The sequence below is a fragment of the Kwoniella mangroviensis genome, assembly GCF_000507465.2.
Source record: "Kwoniella mangroviensis CBS 8507 chromosome 1 map unlocalized Ctg01, whole genome shotgun sequence".
NCBI lineage: Eukaryota > Fungi > Basidiomycota > Tremellomycetes > Tremellales > Cryptococcaceae > Kwoniella > Kwoniella mangrovensis.
The window spans coordinates 12,137,997-12,162,905 of NW_027062533.1; the positions used below are offsets into that span (position 1 = coordinate 12,137,997).

The 24,909-nt window shown below is 43.8% G+C and overlaps 12 protein-coding genes across 12 annotated transcripts; 6 read left to right on the forward strand and 6 right to left on the reverse strand.

The window, feature by feature from the left end:
* Positions 1-387: 387 nt before the first annotated feature.
* I203_104603 (uncharacterized protein) lies at positions 388-2,565 on the forward strand (the record flags this gene model as incomplete). The annotated part of the gene is made up of 2 exons (XM_019143809.1): positions 388-2,463; positions 2,530-2,565. 2 exons carry the CDS (start codon positions 388-390, stop codon positions 2,563-2,565), a joined length of 2,112 nt encoding a protein of 703 aa, XP_019006858.1.
* Positions 2,566-2,779: 214 nt separating this feature from the next.
* I203_104604 (uncharacterized protein) lies at positions 2,780-4,248 on the reverse strand (the record flags this gene model as incomplete). The annotated part of the gene is made up of 5 exons (XM_019143808.1): positions 2,780-3,615; positions 3,706-3,806; positions 3,870-3,923; positions 3,997-4,067; positions 4,126-4,248. 5 exons carry the CDS (start codon positions 4,246-4,248, stop codon positions 2,780-2,782), a joined length of 1,185 nt encoding a protein of 394 aa, XP_019006857.1.
* Positions 4,249-4,986: 738 nt separating this feature from the next.
* I203_104605 (uncharacterized protein) lies at positions 4,987-8,341 on the forward strand (the record flags this gene model as incomplete). The annotated part of the gene is made up of 12 exons (XM_019143806.2): positions 4,987-5,060; positions 5,136-5,249; positions 5,408-5,463; positions 5,540-5,859; positions 5,914-5,990; positions 6,044-6,386; positions 6,448-6,594; positions 6,647-7,162; positions 7,229-7,615; positions 7,687-7,876; positions 7,947-8,099; positions 8,172-8,341. 12 exons carry the CDS (start codon positions 4,987-4,989, stop codon positions 8,339-8,341), a joined length of 2,547 nt encoding a protein of 848 aa, XP_019006855.2.
* A 251-nt stretch (positions 8,342-8,592) lies between these two features.
* On the reverse strand, positions 8,593-9,681 carry I203_104606 (uncharacterized protein; the record flags this gene model as incomplete). The annotated part of the gene is made up of 7 exons (XM_019143805.1): positions 8,593-8,745; positions 8,810-8,820; positions 8,897-9,025; positions 9,180-9,201; positions 9,281-9,398; positions 9,547-9,560; positions 9,667-9,681. 7 exons carry the CDS (start codon positions 9,679-9,681, stop codon positions 8,593-8,595), a joined length of 462 nt encoding a protein of 153 aa, XP_019006854.1.
* Positions 9,682-10,028: 347 nt separating this feature from the next.
* I203_104607 (uncharacterized protein) lies at positions 10,029-11,217 on the reverse strand (the record flags this gene model as incomplete). Its single annotated transcript, XM_019143804.1, has 4 exons — positions 10,029-10,306; positions 10,393-10,782; positions 10,841-10,882; positions 10,953-11,217. 4 exons carry the CDS (start codon positions 11,215-11,217, stop codon positions 10,029-10,031), a joined length of 975 nt encoding a protein of 324 aa, XP_019006853.1.
* A 2,221-nt stretch (positions 11,218-13,438) lies between these two features.
* On the forward strand, positions 13,439-14,663 carry I203_104608 (uncharacterized protein; the record flags this gene model as incomplete). The annotated part of the gene is made up of 3 exons (XM_019143803.2): positions 13,439-13,955; positions 14,027-14,540; positions 14,612-14,663. The coding sequence occupies 3 exons, from the start codon at positions 13,439-13,441 to the stop codon at positions 14,661-14,663; spliced, it is 1,083 nt and encodes a 360-aa protein (XP_019006852.2).
* Positions 14,664-15,592: 929 nt separating this feature from the next.
* I203_104609 (uncharacterized protein) lies at positions 15,593-16,500 on the forward strand (the record flags this gene model as incomplete). The annotated part of the gene is made up of 3 exons (XM_065517571.1): positions 15,593-15,905; positions 16,001-16,111; positions 16,208-16,500. 3 exons carry the CDS (start codon positions 15,593-15,595, stop codon positions 16,498-16,500), a joined length of 717 nt encoding a protein of 238 aa, XP_065374389.1.
* A 381-nt stretch (positions 16,501-16,881) lies between these two features.
* Positions 16,882-18,831, reverse strand: I203_104610 (uncharacterized protein; the record flags this gene model as incomplete). Its single annotated transcript, XM_019143801.1, has 13 exons — positions 16,882-16,930; positions 17,002-17,069; positions 17,132-17,203; positions 17,278-17,549; positions 17,619-17,643; positions 17,718-17,801; positions 17,855-17,968; positions 18,039-18,107; positions 18,237-18,313; positions 18,396-18,443; positions 18,519-18,580; positions 18,651-18,712; positions 18,787-18,831. The coding sequence occupies 13 exons, from the start codon at positions 18,829-18,831 to the stop codon at positions 16,882-16,884; spliced, it is 1,047 nt and encodes a 348-aa protein (XP_019006850.1).
* Positions 18,832-19,397: 566 nt separating this feature from the next.
* I203_104611 (mitochondrial 54S ribosomal protein mL61) lies at positions 19,398-20,154 on the forward strand (the record flags this gene model as incomplete). The annotated part of the gene is made up of 3 exons (XM_019143800.1): positions 19,398-19,549; positions 19,688-19,860; positions 20,015-20,154. The coding sequence occupies 3 exons, from the start codon at positions 19,398-19,400 to the stop codon at positions 20,152-20,154; spliced, it is 465 nt and encodes a 154-aa protein (XP_019006849.1).
* Positions 20,155-20,520: 366 nt separating this feature from the next.
* On the reverse strand, positions 20,521-21,462 carry I203_104612 (uncharacterized protein; the record flags this gene model as incomplete). The annotated part of the gene is made up of 4 exons (XM_065517572.1): positions 20,521-20,896; positions 21,035-21,128; positions 21,209-21,281; positions 21,424-21,462. 4 exons carry the CDS (start codon positions 21,460-21,462, stop codon positions 20,521-20,523), a joined length of 582 nt encoding a protein of 193 aa, XP_065374390.1.
* A 451-nt stretch (positions 21,463-21,913) lies between these two features.
* I203_104613 (triose-phosphate isomerase) lies at positions 21,914-23,307 on the forward strand (the record flags this gene model as incomplete). Its single annotated transcript, XM_019143798.1, has 7 exons — positions 21,914-21,942; positions 22,037-22,122; positions 22,259-22,482; positions 22,668-22,810; positions 22,883-22,899; positions 22,973-23,143; positions 23,219-23,307. The coding sequence occupies 7 exons, from the start codon at positions 21,914-21,916 to the stop codon at positions 23,305-23,307; spliced, it is 759 nt and encodes a 252-aa protein (XP_019006847.1).
* A 274-nt stretch (positions 23,308-23,581) lies between these two features.
* I203_104614 (mitochondrial 54S ribosomal protein uL22m) lies at positions 23,582-24,726 on the reverse strand (the record flags this gene model as incomplete). Its single annotated transcript, XM_019143797.1, has 5 exons — positions 23,582-23,820; positions 23,877-24,081; positions 24,209-24,467; positions 24,547-24,637; positions 24,696-24,726. 5 exons carry the CDS (start codon positions 24,724-24,726, stop codon positions 23,582-23,584), a joined length of 825 nt encoding a protein of 274 aa, XP_019006846.1.
* Between the last annotated feature and the right edge of the window lie 183 nt (positions 24,727-24,909).

A 24,909-nucleotide genomic window follows, 5' to 3' on the forward strand; every position in this document is an offset into this window, starting at 1 on the left:
TACTTCCAACCCCACACACATCCGAGACCGGCGGATCTGACTCCAACATTTGCTCCAGTCTGAGACAGAATCAAAATACCTTTCGAACATTCAACCCAGCCGACTCCGAGATTAATCTTGTAGAGACATCAACACCTATTCGAGATATATTTATCGATGATGATAAAATCGTTACATTCTTCATTCTCCAAAAACATATTCTCATCATCTACTACCGACTCAGCATCCACACCTACTAAATCGGATCACAATATATTCAAGAAGAAACCATTTCGTAAACAATCTTTCTCCCCATCTCGATTATATCACTTCAGTCCCCTCTCACCGAGATACTTCACTTCGACATCTACATTCTCTAGCTGTACCAGTACATCAGAGGAAATAACAATGGGTCAACAAAATTCCAAATCATCAACCGTAGTTGATTTAGAACCTGCCCTCACATCAGCTCATCCTCCTACCTACCCCAACCAGTCTTTCTCCGCATTCCCATCGCCTGGTCCCGACCCTTTCCACCACTCTCCACCTCCACATCGCATCACTTCTCCTACTCCTCAATTAGCTTCTCCAGCATTCTACCATGCCCCACACTCCGCACCTGTCGTCCCTGTCACGACCAAACCCAAAGGTCTGATCCGTTCCCTATCAGCTAAGAGGAGGGGCGAATCTCGTAGACCCTCTGGATCCGAAACTGAACCCGGACTTCCTCCTGTGGGGAATATCATAGCGCTTAAAACACTAGGTCAAGTCGATCTGAAAGCTTCAATGAGAGAATTCGAAGCTCTAGTTCAAAGAGCTGAAATTGACGCCGGGATCAGATCGCCTTCACCTTCTACACAAGATCAGATATCGTCTACTTTTCCCAAAAGATCGCAACATATCAAGAGGGGGTCAATCCATCACCAAACTTACGACAATTCACATATACCTAGATTATCCGCTACTCCCGCTTACCTACGTCCAACACCCTATAGAAGGAACTCATCAGCATCGTCAATCCGTTCGTCGAGAGTATCGATTAAATCTGCTCGCAGAGCCGAAAGAGAATGGAGAGCGAAAGTTGCAGCATTATCTTCTGGATTATCACCTTCCACTTCATCCTTGGTTCCTGGCAATACCCCTCCGAAGAATGTTATCAAGATCAAAGGAGGTCCAGTCCCTCCTAAGAGAACACCGATGTCTACATCTGCTCATGCAATGTCGCAGACTGATAGAAGTACCTCACCATTGTACACCGAAGAAGAAGGTACGATCATCGTCACCCCACCTCATTCAGCTCCTCAATCGTTCGGTACTCCCTTATCCAACAAGTCATTCGAAACTCTAGGGCATTATCCCAACTCTTCCACTGTGCTAGATTCGCCTACTCCTATATCGGCCAGCGAATGGGAAGCGAGAGAACGGAAACCCTCTGTACCTCATTCGGCATATTCAAGTGTTTATTCGACATTAAGAGATGAAGATGGTATGGCTAGACCAATCTCATTCGCGAGTGGACAATGGCTAGCTCCTGTCAATTCCTCTCCACTAAAAGTTGACATTACCTCCGCCCAGAATGCAGAAGATGAAGGCGTCCTACTCTCGGCTAACTCGGTTTGTGTCAATGGTGCACCTACACCTGACTCACCACGGGGGGATAATCTACCTCCATTTGAAAGTTTCAAATCTTCACCTAGAATGGTAGGTAACTCCGTACTTCCCACCGTGGAAACTCCAACAAAAATGAAACATCAATCATTACCTTCTCCGCCACGACCTACAGCTCAGCACAATCGTAGACCATCCTTACATAATCCATCTTTGGAGATCCCAAATTCTCCACCTACTTTGCCTCCCTTAGCTTTCTCCGCACCTTCCACACCTGGTTTAGTCACTCCTACTAAACCAATCTTATCTACACCTACCAGAGGAGTTGAAGAACCTTCTACTCCTTATTCACCTACTACTGCATATATCCTCTCCGCACCATCACCTTTCATCGACCAATTGGCTTTCTCCACTTCTTATGGGGCTTTCGTTCCTTCGCCTTTCAGGAAGACAACTTCGAGTTCAGCTGAGGTGAATGAAGATAGTCCGAGAACACCGGTCAGAAAACATCCTTTTACGTTCGGTGCTAAACCTTCTCCTGAACCTATAACGATAAATAGGGAGCCCTCAGCCGATGGTGGCCAAAATGCGGGAATGAGTATAATCCCAAGAAGGAATCATATAAATCACGACTCGAGTTGCTACATTCCAAGATCGTTGCCTTCGACCAAACATGCCCAGGTCCAGAACAATACACTTAGACCTAAAAACCATTTGCACAATATCCCGATGCCTATCAAGTCGAACATAATCGGTACAGGTACAGATTCGAGATATGCGAAAGAATCTGGATTGAAAAGGCTGAGAGGTAAAGTCGATTTAACACCTGGTATGGAAAATGGTTGTAGACCACCTAAAAGTGGATTACCAATGGCTGTGAGTTTTGGTTTTCTCATGATCGATATGAGACCAAGTGGCTGATATGATTCGGTTGGGATGTAGGATCTCGAAAGGTGGTTGCAGAATACTTCTATATAGATGTGACACAGGGTTTTTGATGTGATAGAGACTGGTTCTCTTGGAATGTACAAAGGATTGATAATTCTCTTTTTCAGCTTATTGCCCCCTTATCATAATCAAATTACTGTTGTATAATCCAAATCTGAAAGCTACATCACAGAATGTATATGATCTTTCGATTGATGTTTGGGTATGTACAACTCATATTTTCAAATGTAGCGACACGATATGGTTAACACCAAGTCCACATTTGACCTTCTACCAATTCCGCTTCGTCATTTACATCACCGTACCATGCCACTCCCAATAAATGCCCATCAATCTCGTTCCTCCTCCCAGATGTTACTTCTCTCTCTTTACCCACACTCTTCCATGCTTCTATTAGCTGTTCGGACGAATCAGTACTTGGTAAATCCCAGATCCAACCTTCTGTCTGACCTGCTTGACTAGCTATTATATCCAAAGCATTCAGGAGTGTTGGTATCTGTTCACTACGTAAGTTGTGGATGTAGGTAATCAAAAATCGATCACCTATGTTGATAGTCTTGGGTGAGAATATAACGATCGTGTCTTCCCTCTTCCCTTCTGGGACATTTACAGGACTGAATTTGATTCCTATTGGTTCCGGATCGCTTATCAATGATCTTTGCCAAGTTCCTTTGGTAGGTACGAACTCCAATGTCCCTTCCGAAATTGGATCATGTATGAATAACGATCTACTTGACGTATCCATCTTTTCCAAATTCTGTTTGACCGATTTGGACAATTTGCTTTTGATACCTGGTAAATCGGGGAGGTAGATCCATTCCCACCCTTTTGGTAATTCCGTTTGAGTTGGAGGTAAGATCTTCCAGATCAATTGGGTGTTCTGCGAATCACGAACTGCCCATCCTTTCCTTTCGCTTGACGAGCTACATCGGGAATAGAATGTTGAACCTACGTCGGACCATAGGATTGAGCCGACGGCTTTAGGTAGTTTTGTGTCTGAAGGAGTGGAAGAGTAAGGGGATGGAAGGGAGGATAGTTCATAATGAAGTAAAGACAAAAGTCGAGTAGCGTAGCCATTACCTGATTAGTCGATTGATGTGGTGAGCAATAGCATCTTGGACTTCGGGATGAAGGGAATATGCAAGAGGGACTTGTTTTGGGAATACTTACGGAGATGTTGTCTTGGTGTGACCACCGATGCGATACCGTATAGATGAGTATCTTCTACGATTTCGGATGCTTTAGGCTTTATGAATCCCTTTCGTGAATAACTGTACGAATATATATCCGAGGCTCAATCAGCCTTGATCCTTGTGAAAGGAACCTATACTAACGTTTCACATCCTGCATAGATCTCTCCTTCTGGGTCATCTTTTCGGACCAGAACCCTATTAACGTAATGTATCGTATTAGTGTGATGGACATCTGAAATTTCGAACATGGATGGACAAGTTTCCGCACCATGTCAGGAGTTTACCTTTTACCCCCCAAGGCGATTCGTTCCTCTCTCTCGTGTATATATCCCAGTATTGCTACGACGTTCACTCATCTCATCAGCTACGATCGCTCTGATGGTGTGCTTTTACATACCTGAAAAGTACTATCCTTCTTCCAGTGATCGTAGCCCGCCTTGGCATGTTGTACTTTTTGATCATCGTTGGCTAATCGTATAGTATAGTTGTCCAAACTGGTTCTTGGTATCTCTGTTGTCATCCTGTTCCTTTTCTCTTCCCAATAGTAAACTCGTGGTTCAGTTGATTACTTGTGGTCGCACTCGTAATCTTATCTTTGGACCTTAGATATCAGCTTGTAACGAGTGAACAGGTGATGATGTCAGATCTGTCGAGCACGTGGTTAAAAGTAAGACATCCCGAATGTATCTCCGAGATGTGGCACTTACCCTGAAGGTGTCAATGTATTTACATATGCGGGGCAATAAGAATAAGACGAGTAGCAAGGCGTGGTATCGTAACGATGAGCACCACGAGTACGATGGATGATGTATGAGTACTCCCTTTGAGTATATATCATCTCAATCCATATACAAAGTGTAATTCGCACATTCAAAGATACCAGCCCAGCGATCATAAGCTGAAGCTGGGATACAAGGGCAAGTTAGGAAAAGTGCTTGTCAGAAACCTCTTCAAGAAGAGCTATTTATACACGCGTGAGTCCAGTTCAGTTCAAAGCCCATCAATGATCCAATGAGACGTCCTTGTCGCGAGAAACTGCACCTCATTGCTATTCTGCACGTGTACCATATCAACAGTTCGTCCCCTTTTGAATATTTTGCCATGTTGCTGTATGGCGGGGGCAGCTGACATACCTATACATGGGTCAGTCTCGAGGACATTCTGCTCTGATCCGTTTTCCTTTGATTAGCGAAACGGAGACGGACGAATTGGCACTTACTTCCCTTTCATCACGATCACGAACTATTGACGAATTGGAATGAGCACTGGGAGAGGCGGTAATAGAGGAATGAGAGGTGGGAGAGGTGGTGGTGGTATTGACAACTCCAGAGGGTAAGCTCAGCATCATACATCATACAATTCGAGGTGAAATTGAAACTGAAACTGAGTGTGTAATGATGTTTATAGCCGAGGTGTATGGAGAGGTGGTCCACCTCCTGGTTCAGGTTCAATCTCTAGAGGAGCTTCTCCAGCCATGTCAAATACCCCTCCTCCAGCTCCTAGACAATCTATCAACGACCAGTGAGTGGCTGTAGCTTCTACCGACTTTCACACGGAGGAAAAGGCATAGACGGATGATTAAGGGGGTGGAGGAGAAAGAACCTTCCTTTGTAACGGGCCGAAAGACAAGACCAGATGAGAAACGTGAACTAATGAATGGAGTGTTTTTGTCTCTATAGTATGAACGATATGAAGAAAATCATTCATCAGGACGATAAGAGTAAATCTGCTAAAGGTATGTCTTCAGATGTCTTTTCCTGTCCGTATCTGATCCTACGTCGACGAGTCATTGATGATGGTCGGTTTGGCAGGTTTTCAAACCGATACGGACATCTCCAAATCTTCTGGACCAATTGAAAGAGAATTGAAACCATGGGTACCTGACGCTTCTTCACCTCCACCCAACGGATCTCATGCCAACGGTAGTGGGAATGGTAGTGGGAAAGATCAAGATACTTTCGGTACTTTAGTTACCAACATCCCATGGGACCAGTTCGAGACTAACGAGAGATTGTTCGGTGCCAAGACGGATTATCAAGAGGAGCTGTATACCACCAAGTTGAACAAGAATGGGGTGGATTATAAGAAGAGGGAAAAGGAAGCGGAGAAATTGGCTAATGAGATTATGGGCGTAAGTCCCTTCAACTATCATACCCGCTTAGTACAAGCTGACGTGCTTGTGTAGACCACATCGAAGAACACTCATATCCAAGAAGAGCGAGGTCAGGTAGGAGAGGATTCCACAAAGGACGAGGAGGAAAAGTGAGCTATCCCGCCTATACTGGCTTCAGCCTTATAGCTGACAATCTTGTCAGATACTCTGGAGTGGTTCGTGCCCCCGGTGCATATGTTCCTCCAGGTGCTCGTCGAGCCCTCGGTCAAGGTGGTGCTGCTCCTCGTGTGTCTGCTCCTCCTGCGCCGACAGCCTCAAAGCCCAGTGCAAGTGCCGCTCCTTCCCCTGCTCCTTCAGCTCCTAAAGCTATCTCCCCCGCTCCCGCTCCCTCCTCAACTGTCGCCCCTCCACCCGGTCCACCTCGAAGTACAAGTGAAGACCCCTCTGCTACCATCTCTGGTGCTGCTGCCGCTGCGTCAGGTCCTGTCAAACCTGCTGAAGCCCCTGCTATTCCCACTGTCACCGCTCCCACAGATCAAAAAGCAGTGAGTGACATGATGCTATCATCCATAGCAGGTCCGTAGCTGATCTTCCGGTCTCTGATAGGATGGACAACTCGGCGGTGTGGTAGATCAATGGCGTCAATTCGTCGGCACAGAACGTGAGAGGGCCGAGGCGAAGAAACAGTCTCATATCAAGTCTGAAAGGGAGAGACAACTTGCAGAACTGAAGAAATTCCATGCGAGTTTCAAGGTAAGCTGTTTTGCTTTGATAAGATCCCGCAGGGCTAATGGTGGCTATCTAGGTCCCAATACCCATGCCCAAGGACATCTTACCTATCCTAGCCAAAGACGAGACTAAGCAGAAAGACATCGAGGCCAAAGCGGCTACACAATTGGAGAAAGCGAGGGAAGATCGAAAGTCACAAGCTGATACCAATGTCAAATCACCTGTCAAGACTTCTGCTCCTATGGAAATAGCCAAGACCGACCAGCCCAAGACTCTACCACCTAAAAAGCCATTCATGAAAATACCTGAAATCCCACCCTTCAATCCTGCTAAACGCAAGTCTATCGTTCCCTCGACCATTGCCAATGGTCCACCTGCCGCTGCTCCAACTGTACCTATCGCTGAAACTGCCGGACAAAATATACCTGTACAAGCTACTTCTCCTACACCTTCGATGGCCAGTCTCGCATCTGGTTCTCAAGCCAAACTCAACCCTAAAGCGAACACTTTCGTATTCAAACCTAGTGCAGCTGTCTTCAAGCCTGGTCAACCATCTGGAAGTCCCGCTGCTGCTCCCCGTCAACTGCCTGCTGTAAGTTGAAGCTCAACGTTCTGCTAAATTACATTCACTGATATTCCCTGGTCATCATTCTCATAGGCCACTTCATCCGCAGCATCACCTGCACCTGCATCAGCATCATTGAAAAATCCGTTCTTCAAGGACAAACTACCTGAAAAGGTGAATGTTGACGTGAGGAACGACTTCAACCCTTGGAAACATGGGAATGGCTCTGTACCTTCTGCTTCTTCTGTGGGATTACAATGGCCTTACCCAGGTAGGAAATCCCATATCCCATCTTTCGTCGGTGGACCCATGGGTGGTGGGCCTATCCCCATCCACCTTGCTGGAGGGGTCGGCGGTCCAGGTTCATCAGTGTTTGAAGATGAGAATGGTGGAGGAACTGGTTCACCATCGCCTCATCCTGCTCCGCCGATTGTGGGGGGAATGCAACCGTATCCTGGATATGGATATAGGTTCAATCAGGTGAGTGCCATCTATTAAGTATGTCTAAGAGAGAGAGCAATGTAGCTGATATCGGAAATTTGTTGTTGAAGCCCGGTTTACCACCACAATTCGCAGGGCAGATGAACAGTCCGATGTTCTCACCTGGTGGTCCGCAATTTGCTCCTCTACCTGGACAACAACAACCACAACAACCTCATCATCAGATGATACCTGGTCCCGGTGGACCTAATGGTCCTCAACCAAATGGTATGCCAATGTACTACCAATCTGGAATGCCTCGTGAGTGGTCTCTCTGTATTCTCATTAGCAGATTCAGGATGTTGGACACTTATGCGAATGGACTTCGTAGAAAACCCACAATTCATACCTCCTCAACATATGCAATTCAACCCTCATACACCTCAACGGCATGGGCCAGGTCCAGGACCGGGACCAGGAGGACCAGGTCCACAAGGTTATTATCCCCATCCTGGCGTATCTACACCTCATCAAACACCTCAGCGTGAGTATGGATGGATTCAAGATCTTTCTCCTTGATGTTTGTGTTGATTTGCTGATGTTTAGACTACAATAGTAGTCCAACATAACCTTCCACCTTTCGGCCAACAACCTCCTCCACAGCAATTTCATCCTCACTCGCCTATGCAGGTCAATCAACCTCATCCTTCTGCTCCTCAAGCTCCGTCAAATCACGCTGGGGGGCCTCAGGCGCAACAGCCTCCTGGATCAGCTGGCGGGAATTAGTATAGGGATAGGTTTATAGGAGATAGGGGACGGTGATCATATGTAGAAAATGCAGAATGTGATGCATTTGGGATGCCTAATGGATGAGTGTTAACTGACCGACGATGGATGGCAGCTGTTAAGCTGTCGATTTGCTCTGAACAGGATCAGTGCAGATCAACATGATATTAGAGATGGTGGTTTCTGTTTTCAACGAGAAGAGAAAGAAAGCAATTGGAATACATAATTTCATTGGAATATCCATTCAGAAGTCAAATTCGACGACAGATAGAAAGATTGATGTGACTGTTGAAATGGAATTCGATTATATTGGTGATGGGTTGATTATGAGATAACAAAAAGGGGGAGGGCAGATTAGAATAACATGTCACAACACATTTCTTCGGCGCAGCAACAGCAGAGAGCTATGAGGCGAGTCATCACGTCAGTGGATATCAAACAGATGTATGATGGGATATATGGACTCACCACCAGCGAGACTAACGAATGCAAATCAGATTATCAATTATAGTTTTGGTGTATCGGATGAAATGTTGAGATGACCGATTAACTCACCATGCACAACATCCTGTACCTGCTCCACCTGATTTTTGAGGTCTTTGTTGTTGAACGTATACCGGTTGGGGTTGAGGTTGAGGGTAGCTAAGACGAGTGTGATGGGGTTTGAATCAATGTTCGAATACACTTTGCGTATTGGATGGGGAAATCAACTTACTATTCTATTTATAGCGATTGAAGACAAGGTGACGAAGCGAACGTCAGTAACAATGTCATTGTCAATGGTGATATCGATCAAGCACAACGATGCGAATATTTGACAGATGAAAGGTATACTCACGACCTGGTTGTTGGTATGATTGCTACAATATCACAATGAATCAATACCACGTCGTCATGAAACATTATGCAAGGCATATGGAGAGTGAGCTATGGACTCACCTGAGGTGGTGGTGGGTAATAACCACCTTGTTGTTGACCGTAACCTCCCTGGGGTCCACCGTATCCACCTTGTTGAGGGTATCCTCCTCCGTATTGAGGTTGACCGTATTGTTGTTGTCTACATGACAGACATATTTCATCAGTTTTGTGTGCTCAGTCGTGGACCGGATCCTCATGCAAACAATCCCATCTCTCCTTCTTTAGTTTATCCCTCGTCTATGATCCGCTGAGAGGTTTGCATGGATGGTTGGACAGACGATACATACTGGTTTCCGTAGTACTACCAAAAAAATCAACGACGATCATCAGCATGACTGTTTGTTTATTTATACCTTATCGCCAAGAGAAGGAAAGGAAGGTGACATTGCATTATGATGATCACTCACATCCTTAGCTGACATCTTGTTTTGTTGCACGTATCGTATGTACTTGTGAGGTTATAAGTATAGACAACCTGGCGAAGGATGAATGTATGATTGTTGTTGCAGTAAGATCTTTGTATTTCAGATGGTGATGCTCAGCCTCATTTTGCGTAGTTGAGCAGTACAGCAGTAGTACGAGTTACATGTGTTTCCCATGTTGCTTGCAGTTACAAAAATACCCCAATTCAGGGTAAAAATTAAAAAAATCAGATCACAGTCTCAGACATTTATTACTGACATGACGATGACGATCGTAGTTGTGGCACTCTCCTTACAATCAAAATCATAGATGGATGGAAAGATTCGATGCATGAATATACAGTTTTTTATCCATAAACAGCATCATCGTATCTCTCTTCTCTGCTCTGTTCCTTCACCTCCTCTCTCCTGGCTTTTCTCTTACCACTGCTCTTCTTCTTCTCGGTTGACCCTCCTCTCCCAGCATCGTAGTCTTCCCATTTCCTCCTCGCTCTTCTATTATACGAGGGACAGAATTGGAAACATTTACATCCCCACATACTCAGATCGGCCTTACGTCGGATACTTCCTCGTGAGATCTCTAGGAATGTAAGCAAGAATAAGAAGATATGGGACAGGTGAAGTACTATGAGAAAATTGGCCATCAGTGCATATCGCATGCATATGATGAGTATGGCAAAGACTGAAGATATCAGAAAGTTATTCACTTACAAATCACACCCATCCCAAATCCACTTCCTCCCGTGATACTAAACACTTTGATCGTAGCATCGAACGCAACACCGAGCATAGTCCAAGAGAGGAAAAATAAGAAAATCCTACTTGTCCTAAAAGCGAATTTCTTAATAGGATTTTTGAACCCTCTCCACATCCTTCTCATCGAGCTCCCATCATCGCTTGTCTCCGGTTTGTGGTCGTTGGTGGGTAAGATGGTAGAGAAATATCGGATGATGATGAATAGGAGAGAATAGGTCATTAACCAGAATGAAGCGAGGGTAGCTAGACCTGTGGTAAGGTAGAAATTTGACAGATCTGATGTGGTTGCTGCTCTTTTCGATGGATTGGAATTACTGGACGAGGAAGAGGAAGGTGATGATTGAGCTGACGAGATATACATCAGCGATTTTGTTTTCTACTAGTATTTCATGATCGTACTTACCAGTAGCCATCCATGCATCACAACTTGATGCCGTACATTTTCCTAAACGTACATCTCGTCAGCTCAAGTTTCTTTTTTTCCATTATACCTTGTTGTAGCAGCTCATACTCACTCAATACACCAACGTAATCACCACTATCTTCAAATACCACTGTCAACCCCCCACTGGGATTGACAAAACATACCAACAATAACATCAGCCATACCGCGAATGACAAGATTAGAGTCAATATCGGTGGATGATAGTTGAAGTAATCAGAGGGTCGATCGGGTGCTGTCTCATCTTGTTTCGTACGAGACTGACCACGCAGAACGGGAGTACCCAATTCGACATTCTCGAAGGATCTCCGGTCATCGCCATAGGTTTGATGAGACATGATGCTCTTTGGGTTCGATTTGGATTTGGATCGTCAATCGTCAAGCTATCGCATCTGTGACTTTGATTGAGTTGCTCGTATTTGAAGTTCAATATCAGATAGGGTAAGTGGTCTCTACTTTTTGTTTTATATCCTATATGTGATGTGATTTTTTTGTAGTCTCCCGGGAATTTCGTTCTTGTGTGTTTTTGGATTTTGGATGGGTTGTTTGTTAGCTGTCAATGAGTGTTGTTTTATTATACTAAGTTGTGTTATTTTACTTTTTATTATACGATACGGTACGATTAATTTTATTTTTCAGCTAAGCTTTTTAGGAGGTGAAGTTCAAAGTGGTTGAGGAGTAGTAGCGAAAGGGTAAAGTCAATTTTGATATTGATGTGATCAGCGTGTGCTCAAGCGTCATGAGTACATACAGGATACTAACTGCCGTTTCAACGCCTGCCACGATATACCAAACCAGGATAATGGGTAAAGGATCCGCAGATCACTTACATGTTACATGTTCACCTCGGAGTTTGACCCAAAGAGAAAGGATCAGTCAGTGACAAAGGATACCAACAATATTTCTCTTGAGCGTTTGCACGTAGTCAATCTAAAACTACTTGGAAGTATCCTTATTTTGTCGAGAGAGTTCTCATATCTGGTGTCTGAGAGTAGATGACAAGCAGCGGTACTCAACACGGTATAAGCTAGCACTAGCACACATGTGAGCTGTACTTGATATCATCGAGTATATATGTATGTATTCACAGTAAAAGATCAGATCTGAGCTCCTCCTTCACCTTGACTACCTGAAATGCATCACCCATAACCAGATCAACATCGGATTTTGCCATACATGACAATTTCTCATGAATCGGATGAAACGGGACTCCGTCTCATGAGATCGGAGTAATACCACCCCGATTGGTATTTTCAGGGCTGGGTTGCAGTTTTGCAATTGGCTATTTCCAGATTGGTTGATTGGTTGAGCCAAAGCGGTACGAGCCGGACAAGATCGACCGGTTGATTTCGGGCCATCCACCCATACCATACCACCCTTGTTATGACGATGGGCCTAAGGATAACGGATCAAGTAAAATACAGCTGCAGGTAGCTAGCGAAAAGAGTCTGGATTCGATCAAAAAGATCTGTTTTTTTTGGTGTGCTTATGCTGTGCGTTCTGCATCCTGTACCCAGATCTTTGTATTCTATCTCGTGCAACACGTCCACCCTCCTTTGTTTTAGTTGATCAATTGCAAGAGATCGGAAAACATCGCATCTCCCATCCATCCATTCCCTCTCCCTCACACGACTCTGTTGTGTCAACCCCACTATATCTCCACGTACTCCTCCCCCGCAATCCACCGGACCACCACCACCACCACAAGGTTTTCCGAAAACTCACGACCTGCAACAACCAGGAGGTTTATACATGTCGTAGATACCTAGAGCATCAATCATAACTATCAGGTTGATCATCGATATCACATACATACATAAAAACAACAACTTCATCACCATCAATTAAGTCAAACAACGCTCGTGATCAAGTGAATTTCAGTCAAAATCGACATTAACGTTATCAGCATCATATCTACGCAACATCAATCAGGTGAGTGAAAATCGATCATATGCAAAAGACAGCATCGGATCAAATGCACACACTTCCTACCACACTAGCAGCTAGCAGCTAGAATAGACTAGACCAAGGATCTAGACTCTTGATCATCGCGTTGTATACGCCCGATGGCACATCAGATTTACAATCCAATACACGCCCTCTTTGCGTTGATGATCACCTCCATCGCATATAAAGCAATGCATAAGAAAGCTAACATCCCTTTCAAACAGATAGACCAATCCCCCTCTCACACGACAATCAATTGATATCAAAGGAGAGACAAAGTGCAAAGATATCCACTTGGAATTACGCTCAACACCGGTTATTCTTCTTATCCTATAAATACAAATAACTCTCACTTGGTCTTGTGACTTTTGCCTTCTTCAACTGAAACAGACGCCAACATTCACTCAGACCTTTGTCAATTATCTACCTTACACTCACGATTACGTTGGAGCACATCAAGAAGACCACATAAGTGATTTACAGGTAGTTACGTATATCTTAACCAAGTGACGTCCAGTGTATAGTCTATCAACCCCAGACTTATTCAAATAGAAGACAAAATCTACCCATCCATCCTTCTCTCTATATCTTCCCATACACATACACACGAAAATGATCATGACATCTTCACCAATCCTCACACCCTCCTGTCGATCAATTGCTCATACGCCCTCACCATCCTCCTCGCCCAAGCTCACTCCAGTCCCATCAACCATGGCCAAACCCATCCCTACTCCCAGTGCGTTCTCCACTGCTTCCGGAGTACCCATAACCTCATCTTCTTTACCTACGAGGTCATTCGTACGTGGACCTCAGGCCAGACCATACAATGCGCTCCCCAAGAACCCCAAAGCCGTTGATGGCGATACAAAGCGATTCGCAGAGATCGTAGCTTCCATGGTAACTCAGAGGGAGAACGAGAAACGAAAATCTGAATTGATAGAGATGGTAGAGAATGTCAATCTGTCTTCTTCCCAGGAAGACTCACGATCCATCGGACCCAACGTGAAGAGGTTGAATATACCCAAAAGGAATAAGAGCATAGCCATGGGGATGGTAGGTAGTTGGGAAGTAGAGGCGGCAGAGTTGATTGTGGATATTCCCGTTTGGAGTCCAGGTTGTTTCCAAGGTGAGTTTGAATCGACGTTGAAGAATGTCAATGATAGATAGTCAGGTACTAAAATTACATCTTACGTTTAGACCTATCAACCCTCCATGCTCTACGCGATACCACCCTATCTCACACTCATGCGCTATTGAACCACCTACTCAACGCGCATTCGACACCGGCTACATATAGATTACTCGCCCGATCATGTGCTCAGCCCAACCACTCTGATCATGCTCATACGGCCTATCATCAGGGATGGGGTTGTATAAGGCTCACACCATCTATCACGTCGCCCATCTCCGCTCCATTGGAGTTGAAACCTTCAGTCAGAAGGGCTAGCCTCGTTCATACCCATTCTACACCCAATGCTCATACTTTGAAGAATCAGGGTCATTCGCCTACTCGAACGAAGGTAGACCATGATAATTGTCATGAGAAGGTGATTGTAGAATCTGACGACGAAGAGGAATTTGAAATTAAATTGAAAGAAGGATATTCCCGATCGAGTATTTCGACAAGCGACGATGAGAGTGAGAATGAAGAAGAGGAAAGTGCCGATGTCATTGTGGGTAGAGAAATCCTAAGGAGAGGTGGTAAAGAGGGGTAAGTCCAGTCACGTAGGATGATATAGATTTGGATGAATGGATCGCTGATGTTCGGGTTGATTGATGTAGAATGGCTTTCTTGATGACTCTCTTTGGTCAACCAGCATTGATCTTGACATAAAAACAAGAATATCATCATTTACTTTACTATGACTCGATCTTCGCATCGCATTTGAAAACCCCATTCTCTGGCGTTCACGTATATTTTGTATTCACACTTCTTTAGTGTCACCACATATCTATCGCTTATCACTCATCAGTTGATTATCGTTCTGTATTTTGGGCAATACCATATTTTATCAAGATTCGGAGGAAGGGGGAGAGGGGGAGAAAGATGAGTTCAAATGTTGTAAAAACCCATCATTAACCAATAGAAAATCGACCAAAAAAGGACTAACAACCAACCAAAAAAAAACAACTCAACTTTCATCATTTTCATCACCACCACCTGTTATTACTTTGTTATACTTTTATTTCGCTATGCTAGGTCACCGGTCATAGATATACTCCCCTTCCCCTTCCTTTTTGTCTCCTTGTATGAATTGGAAAAATGTAATGAATAACGAATGCATATTAATCTTTTACTGTCTTACTGTACCGATCTGACTTTATACGCGAATGTACGAGTACATGCAGAAGGAAGGAATAAATAGACAGACATACCTAAAGTTAGTATCGTAACAACGTTCTCGTGGCGCTTTTCTTCGTGGTCACTTAGTTTGTTCACCTATGACCGGTTTAAAGTGAATAGGAATATTCCTTCTGAGAGATGAGATGGAAAGATACTGAATGAAGGATACATCCAAAGGATGTTTTAGTTTCTGTGAGGTCAGAATGACGAGACAAAGGAGTGTTGGGCTCTTCGTGGTCTTGGTATAATCAATATTGAATATCGTCCTTATCTGTCAGCGACTTCACTCTGTACAAATGGAGTGTATAGATCCTTGTATTGTTCTAAAATAAGAAAAAAAGGCTCATTGCATTTGAACTGAGGTAGAAGTAAGAAACGAACGGAACGAACGAACGAACGATTGAAAGCGCATCGCCAAAATGATTATACCACTCACCTCTATACCCCGAAATAGATTGAAGATAGGTCGTAGTAAACGACAGGTGATCACAGATATCAGAGAGACAAGTACACGTACGACACAGCGAGTGGCAGGAGATGCTGAGGCGACGACGAGAACAAGGGATAGACAGAGTGTTACTGGTACATCCAGGCTGGTAGCTGTCGATAATGATGGAGTCGCTCGAACATCTAAACCCACGGATATACCATCACAAAGTTCAATAGGCGAGAAGCAGTCTGTCCCTCCCAGTGATACCAATACGAGTTCTTTCTCTGCTCTGTCTACCATATGTAAGTATAAGTATACTTTGTTCCCATGTGACGATACACAGTATCGCCAAATTAACCATACCCATACCATACCTATACTGATACCTACTGTACAGTTCTTAATTCCTTTCCTCCTAATTTCCCAGTCGATACTCCCCAACCTGTACTTCCCAATTCATCGAATAGGGGATATATGTTCATGAAAGATCAACAAGTATTGGATTCTAGTAAGTTATCTGTACTTTAGCAATAAAAACAGTAAGAGAATGAGCTGACATCATCTTTTTTTTTTTCTTTTTTTTTTTTTTCCCTTTTGTTGGTAGTGTTGATATTCTTGGTTATTTTCGGTACCTGCCTTTTACTCACTATAACATGTATAAAGTGTAATTCGATATTTACAGCTTCAGATCAACGAAGGAAAGGTAAAGTAGATAATGTGATTATGGAAGATATGAAATGGGCTGAAGGGAGGGAAGTCATTGAGAGAAAGATCATTTGGGAGAATGGAACTGATTCGATAAAGTCGAAAAAGGGAGGATCCGGAGGGGCGAGGAGGAGTTTTTTGGGTCTGGAGTCGGGTTTGGGTAAAGGGACAAGTAGTAGAGTGAGAAAGTGATCGATCAAGATGAATGTACAGTCAGTATCAAGAGATGTGATCAAAAGAAATTCTATAGATTCATATGTAGAGTATATTGTATTGTATTTTGATGTATGTGAGATATTTATTTACTCGATTCAAGGAGAAAATAACTTGATCGTTATGTGATATAACCAAAATTCGGAGTGTAAAAAGTAAATTTCTATCTTTAGCCACAAGCCATCAGCATCTCCATTCATTCTATGCACCGTCTTTTATATCCACACTTTCATCCACGTCTTCCAAGAAAAAGTTCTTTCAGCTCTGCCGCCTATATCCCCAAGAACCTCATCATCCATCCATCATCTATTCTTCCATCATTCGTTTCACTTCTTCTCATCAATCACCTCCAGGTCTGACTTATTTACCACCGGTAGTCTTGAAGATGACCAAACCGCCAAGAGAGATGCTAATAATCATATCATACCATTTCAGTAACATTCTTACACTCTATCGACAGGCACTGGCAAAGCCACTCACGAGTAACCGAATACTTGGATAGCAGCAATAGGGGAACCGAAAGCGATGACTGAACCAGTGATGAGGAGCTGAAGGCGAGAACCGTCAGCACCAGTATTTACTAATCACAGGTAGGTCTACTGCCACTCACGATATCCTTAAGCACACCAGCAAGAGTAAGGATGAGACCGGATCCAACTGAGATAAGGAAGACAGCCGCGACCTGTACACATAGACCCCATAGGGATTAGCGTCCGAAACATCATGTAGAAACAAAGTTGGGGTTGCCATACTCACGTTGAGAGCGAAAGCCACACCGGCGTTGGTGAAAAGTACCAACAATCCAACTCTGTGAAGGGCATAGAAAGGTTCCAATCCTTCGAAGAATGGGATCAAGATCGCATTGATGACTGCGCAGACTGGGGCGTAGTAGTGTAAGGAGACGATTGGGTCCATCTTCATTCCATGTAAGAGGATTTGAATCATGACCAATCGGGATGCCTCGAAGGCGATAGCGGCGCATTGACAGATGAATCCGAATAGTTCGAAGTGGACTTCACCGTAGGCGGCTACATGAAGACACGGAATTGGTCAGCTGGTGATTCACGATTGCTGAGCTGTGGAATAATGGGACATACCGAGAGCACAACCGGTTGAGATCATCTATACAAAATATAATTAGAAATCAGTATGCAATTGACGGATGGCAAGAGCCATGATTTGGCGGTTCAACTCACCAAGACAATAGCCATCAATCTCTTGTTAGGTTCTTGGATTTTGAACGCGAAAGAAATGAGTAAGATGGCAACTGGCACGAAAGCCTAAAGCGACAGTGTCAGTTTCGCATCATCTCGATATCTTGCGCAGAGCTCACCTTTAACATCTGGATGAAAGATACACTCAAAGAGAGATAAGCGTAGTTTGAGAGAATCAAACTTCCAGAGAACAAAGCTCCGATGGGGAGGATGGATCTAACCCATCTGTCTCGCTAAATGAGTATCAACGATATATCAGCTGAGGTTCGACTCGTCACAAAATGAGCTGAAGCCAGAACTAACGGTCATATCGATATCTTTAGCACCGTCAACCAAAGTGGTAGTTCTTTGTAGGATTCTAGTTGAGATGGCCTATAAAATCCCGAGAATGATATCAGCATTCCATCTACGTTAGCATATAGTGATTGATTGTTCCCGTATAAGACATGATAGGGTCTGCGTTGTTGATATTTCTGTATATGGCTGAAAAGACGAACTCACAGAGAAGATTAAATGCCAAGTAGTCAAGAACACGGGATAAGGGAAATTCAGACCATCGAATCTGTCGAAGATGTATTCTGCAAATTGTTCAAAGGCGTCTCAGCTTCTTAAGGCTTTTGATCACTGGATCTAATTTATACAATCAATGTGTCTACTCACTGTTGTACAAGATGACCGAGATGGAACAGGCCATCCAGATTGGAATGACTATCATAAATATTCACATCAGTACAACATCCTGCGTTTCTTGGTATTGCCGAAAGCAAAGGGGATTGCACATACTGATAATAGCTGGGATGGTGATTTTCTTAGGTTGGTTCGAAGGAGCTCTAGGCTCGGCAATCCTATGTACCAATACTATGTAAGTGCAGGTTGTTCAAGATCGAAATCAAGATCAAGATGATTGGCACCCACTTTACTTCGATATGTTCACCATGCGTAAGATCCCTCTCTACGTCTGATGCTCTAGGCATGGCCTGTACGTCCTTTATGATATCAGCGGAATCCATACATGAAGGGGTACAAGGAGGATCCAGAGTCAACAACTCACATTAAGAGGGATGGAAGCCTCGACATCTTTGTTATTTTGACTCATCTTTTCCTTCGTTGGCTTATCTTCGCGCGTGTTGGAGAGTGTCAAGTGTTCAGGTTCAGGTAGACTTGAGCAGAGACGTGTTGGTGTAAGAAGAGAATGAATAAGGTGAGTTGATTATGTTTGTGATAATCTACCTGGATGATAACACTCGTATTACCAAATAGATAAAGGTGAAGGTGATGATGATTTTTTATATATCGAACACGCAGAGTGGAAGGGGAGCTGAATAACTTGTCAGGTGTGTGGTGTATGGTGGTGTAACTGTGCACTTACACTGACAAACGCGTTAAACTCACTAGGATGCTGCTGTTACTGTGGAATCTCAGGGTAAATAAGTAAAGAGTAGTATCAAATCTTAACATGAGTATGCTATTTTCACTCGACACGTTGTTGAGAGCTGACACCATGCATCCAAAGTCAATGCCACATCATTGCTCATTTGGGCACCTTTATCCCGATGATAATTTCGAGATTCCATCTATTTATTGATTGAATATACTCACTCTACTTGCCTATAATCCCAATCCGCATTCCGACCTATAAGCATACCCGTATACACCCCCGCCATGACATCAGCAGCTTCATCATCCTTGAGAAGATTACCACTCAGAGAAGCCGTCAATACCCTACGGACCAGTACGGATAACTTGGTACTTTCCAATGATGTCAGGAGTGTCACTTTGAGGTTTGTAGCTAAGAATTCAGAGGCTGGACCTAGGTGAGTGAAATGAAATGTCTCGTGCATCAGAGTACATCTCTTCACCTGCATTATAATCAGATACTGCATGCTATACCTTGAGGACCAAGTAAGTCATCTGGTTGGACATAGCTAACTAAACTCCTCTGACTCACATAGACAATTCATACGAACCCATCTCCCACGATTATCATACTCCAACCCCAATCTAAGCATAAACGTCCATCGTATACCTGATCCACGAGCGAAGCATAAAAACCCAAATTCACCTGATAAAGGTGCAGTGTGGGAGAATGGGATCATGCCTAAACCAGAGATGAAGATTGATTTTGGTGAGTATCGAATTCCTGCCAAAGCAAAAAAAAAAAGGGAAAGGACTGAGGCGACAATACGATGCTTGGGAGCTCGTTACATTGGAAATGATTGGACCCAAATCATGATTTTTTGGAAGGAATTTCATGCTGACATTTGTTGCGGTCGATCCAGACGGCACGCCATCCCAGACACTTCCATTATCCCATTTGGACGGAGATAAGATCCTTGCCCAGTTGATCTCTGTAGCAGGTGAAGAAAGGCTGAAATCGCTAGAGGGTCCAAGTAGTCTACCTAATCAGGGGAATATATAGACTAGGAACGACAACTGTGTATGTATAGTATATGACAAGCAGTCAAAAGAGCACTCGACTGCTCAGTGCACTTGCAGTCGGCCGGTGAAATGGGATAACGTATCCAGCTCAGTACAATTCGTTATCCTGATTGTCGTTGTTATGGATAAGTTGACATATGAATTAATATACATGTCATGTTCATGTCTACATCGTAACGTCATATATAATGTACAATCTTGGATGTAACCATCTCCCGTTTGTCCATGTCACTTGGATCCTACATCAACCCAGTCTCCCGAGTTCATTACGGGTTGAATATCACTCAGCACTCATCATCACCTCTCCTTGCGATATCTTACTCTCTACCACTCTCCTGTTTCAAAACTAATAATCATCCTCATCCTCTTCATAATCATCAAATATCCCTCTCCCATTCTCCCCCGTCCCACCCGTTCCCGTGAAATCTCTCTTCCACGTACCGATATTCGGCAGACTATTGGGGTTGGGTGCAGGTGCAGGAGGTTGTGCAAATCCGAATCCTTCTTGTTGTCCACCATGGCCATTATCATCTTTTTCTTTCTTCGTTCTCCTTTTCACTGGACCTCCTCCTCCAAGAGGATCATTTGAACTCGGATTGGGGTTGGAAACTTTACGAGGTTTAGATGGACCTGCTTTAGGTTCTGCGACGATTGGATCAGGTATGGACTCGACTATTTCACGGAGGAAATCGAATGTAGGGTTGGAGTTGATCATGTGTTTTCTATATACAAATGAGCATATTAGGGAATTAGCATATATTCCGTTTGCGACAAATCAAGTAGAGTAAGCTGGCAGCTAACGAGCTTCAAGTACAACCATTCCTTCTAGCCAGTTGTATATTCATACACTACCAACTCACAGATGATAAGCTGTCATCTTCTTTGATCCCCTCGATCTAGTCTCTTTACAAGTCTCATCTATGAGCTGCTGCAAGAAACATTCCAACGATTTGGCTATGATTCGACAGATTATCAGTCATCAGTTCATATAAATGATAATCGGACTACGAAAGCTGACTGTAAGTGTAACTTACATATCAGGACTGGAGTTGCAGAAGCGAGTTTACCCACTTCCTCGTCCAATTGCATTATACGTTTTATACGAGCCTGAGTCGACAATTGGAATGCATGATAAGCTATATCTCGATCTAGACCTTGCGATTGAAGAAGCTTACGACTGGGAACTGGAGTGGGATACATCATCAGCGATTATCCTTGAATTGATGAGGAGAGAAGGGAAGGTACTCACTCTACTCTGCTTTGATTTCTTTGATCGAAGAGGTGGCATCTTATCCCGTATTATCTCTGATTTATACTTCTGTCCAGTTGAGTCACTCGCGAATATGTATATTTATGATGATGTCTAGAAGTAGAGTGATCAACATGACCTGTTATGATTTATATCTTGTCAACAAAAGGACTCAGACACATGATGAGTGTGGTGTTAGTACGGTATGCCACATTCGGTCATTTCGGGTTTTACCTACATTGTCAGTTGGAGACCCCGCGAATCCATTACCGCTTGTTGCCAGGTTCACATTCAGGTTCACATTCACAATTCACATTTCGGTTACACCAACTTGGGGTGTGAGTGTGGAATGTTTCGTCATAAATGCGAAAAGAGTTTCCTGGTCATTTTACCTTACGTTCCACTTCGTTCATCCATCTACAAGATACTCAATTTCACTCCCACTTCGTATTCATACCTGGTCAAAAGACAGATATACACAACAGTCAAAATGGTAGCCAACAGGAAATTCTTCGTTGGGTGAGTTGGCCTCCTCCTCTTTCCGCCCACGAAGGGACAAATGTCTGAAAAGCTTCATGAGAAATATCGCTAATGCTATATCTACGCCTTACAGAGGTAACTTCAAGATGAACGGTTCTCTCAAAGAGGTCGAGACTATCGTTTCTAGAATCAACGAAGCCAACTTTGATGGATCTACTGGTGAGTCCTCGCTGTCGGACAGGTGTTTCTCATCGTATTATATATAAGAAGCGGTTCACTCGTTTCCCTTAATAGTTTACTATCATCCACCTCTATGAGCTTGATGGCTGACTCTAGACATTGCCCTGTCTTTCAGAACTCGTCGTTGCTCCTCCAGCTTTGTATCTCCTCAAAATCCAAGAAGAGCTCAAACCCCCCGCTCAAGTATCCGCTCAAAATTCATACACTGAGAAATCAGGTGCTTTCACCGGTGAGATCTCACCCAACCAACTTAAAGATGCCAATGTCCCTTGGGTTATCCTCGGTCATTCCGAGAGAAGAAGTTTGTTTGGTGATACCGATAAGCTCGTGGCTGATAAGGTGAGTTGGTTGGGATCATGAATGACCATCAAATGTTTTAGGAGGGGGTAAAGGAAGACTCGTATGAAATATGCTATCTAGAGATCCACAGACAGAGAGACACAATTGGAATGAGAGGCATTCACATCCCTTTTTCAACGTCTCTTGTTTATTCCTTACATACTGACCTTTTCCCACTTCACCAGACCAAAGCCGCCATCGAAGCTGGACTAAGCGTTATCGCATGTATCGGTGAATCCCTCGAAGAGAGAGAATCAGGTAAAACCCAATCAGTAGTTGAGAGACAACTCGAAGCTATCGCCAAGGAGATTTCCGAATCTGAATGGAAGTGAGTAAACCTCGTCTTCCCAACTCGAATCTGACATTAGATTGACTAACATAACGTCCTTTTTCACCGTAGGAACATCGTCATTGCCTGTAAGCTAGTCCTCTGATTTTCGCCTTTGTCTGAAGGATTGAGTACTTAGCTGATAGGAATATTCTCGGATAGACGAACCTGTCTGGGCTATCGGTACTGGTAAAGTTGCCACGAAAGAGCAAGCTCAAGAGACCCACGAGCAAATCAGACAATGGCTCGCCAAGAGAATCTCTCAATCTGTTGCTGATAACACCCGAATCATCTACGGTGGTAGTGTTAACGGAAAGAACTGTACCGATCTTTGTGAGTGAAGTTGAAAATGAGCAAAGGGTCGTTGAAGTATATGACTAAGACTCTTGTGTTTCACTTCAATTATAGCCAACGCCCCTGACATTGATGGTTTCCTTGTTGGTGGTGCTTCTCTCAAACCTGAGTTCATTGATATTGTAAACAGTCAAAAGGCATAAGAATGGGTGCTAGTACAAGGATAGAGATCAGGGCGGAAGAAGGAATATATATAAATATGCAGTAAATGCATCGATATGCTATATGGATCGATGTGGAAATCACACTGTTTTCACAAGACTATCACATCCATATACAGATTCACGATTGGTGCTCTTCGACTGCATCATGATGGCTGACATTGATCTGAATGCGCAAAAATCGTATCCTCAATCTCAGAGCGAAAACGAAGGATGAGTCGTGTAGTATGGTGTATGCATCGGGAAGTACTAAGAACTACCAAGTCCATCCACTAACCACTTTCCTCCTTATTTTCCCATCTTCCCTAACCACACCTGCACTTCTAACTTTTCTCAAATCTTTGATAAACTTATCTTGCAACTTCTCTTCATGGGTCTTACCTTCTCTCAGGACAACGTGGATCTTGGAAGATGGATGATGTTTGATACCGTATTTACCTCTTCCTTTAATATCGAGTCGTGCGATCTTAGGTCCTTTAGATACCCATGTTTCGGCTAATGACCACGAATCAGTACAAACACAACTGGAACGACGATATGTATAGACGTACCAACAACCAATTTCGATCTATCCAAACCTTTGTCCATCGCGTGATCCCTTGATAATGCCAAAGTCGATTTGATCCATGAGGAAGCTCTCTTTTCAGAGAATTGCATTTGGACGATAGCCTCGTCAACGGGTAAGTTGGATATTTGTCGAGAGAGATCGTTAAGTTTTCGATGGGAGATTTTATGTAAGGCTGAAGAGTATTTGTGCTATCACAAGGGTTCACAAATATAGTCAGTACATCATGTTATGCGAGATGTGGGACGATGAATGTCTTTGTCTCGTTACAATTGCAGTGAGAACACACCATGGACAGCTTGCAAAGGCATTACTCACCTCGGTCCAAGGTATATCACCTCTCTTCCTCCTTTTCTTCCCTGTCCCATCTTCCTCCTTATCTTTCGAGTATTCGTCGAACAAACCGCCCGTCGATCCTTCCTCGCTAGTAGCCACACCTTTATCTTCTACCATCTTCACTCCTCCCTCCTCTGCTTGACCCTGCGAGGCATTTGCGGTAGATTCCTTTTCTTTTTCATCTTCCGTCCATCGAGGGAGTTTAGGTAGGAATCGATCCCATCCGGACAGGTTGAATGCGCTATAATAGATATAACAAACTTTGAGTACACATACTACTGCAATTATGATTTGGAGAGGCGATTGATTCAATGACTCACGTTCGGACTTGATTCTGGTAAGGCGACGCAACTTTTAGAGAAGGGCTCAAAGGTCTGAAGGATGATGGTCCAGCGATAGATGTCTGGGCGACTAAAAAGGGATGTCAGCTTGTTTCGATCATGGTCCAACAGGTGAGGATTCAGCTCACCAGTGAATATCGATCTCAACGGTCGGGCCATGTTGCTGCTGGATGAGAAGCCGAGTGTCTTGTGGTAGATGGTAGATGGATATGTATCTGATGTTTTCAGACCTTTGACTTTCACTTCTTACTGAACGGATGGGATGGTCGAAAAGAAAGAAAGGTGCAGACCGAATGAATGCCACGTCATGAAAAACCACGTGGTGTCTGGTGGGCGAGTGAT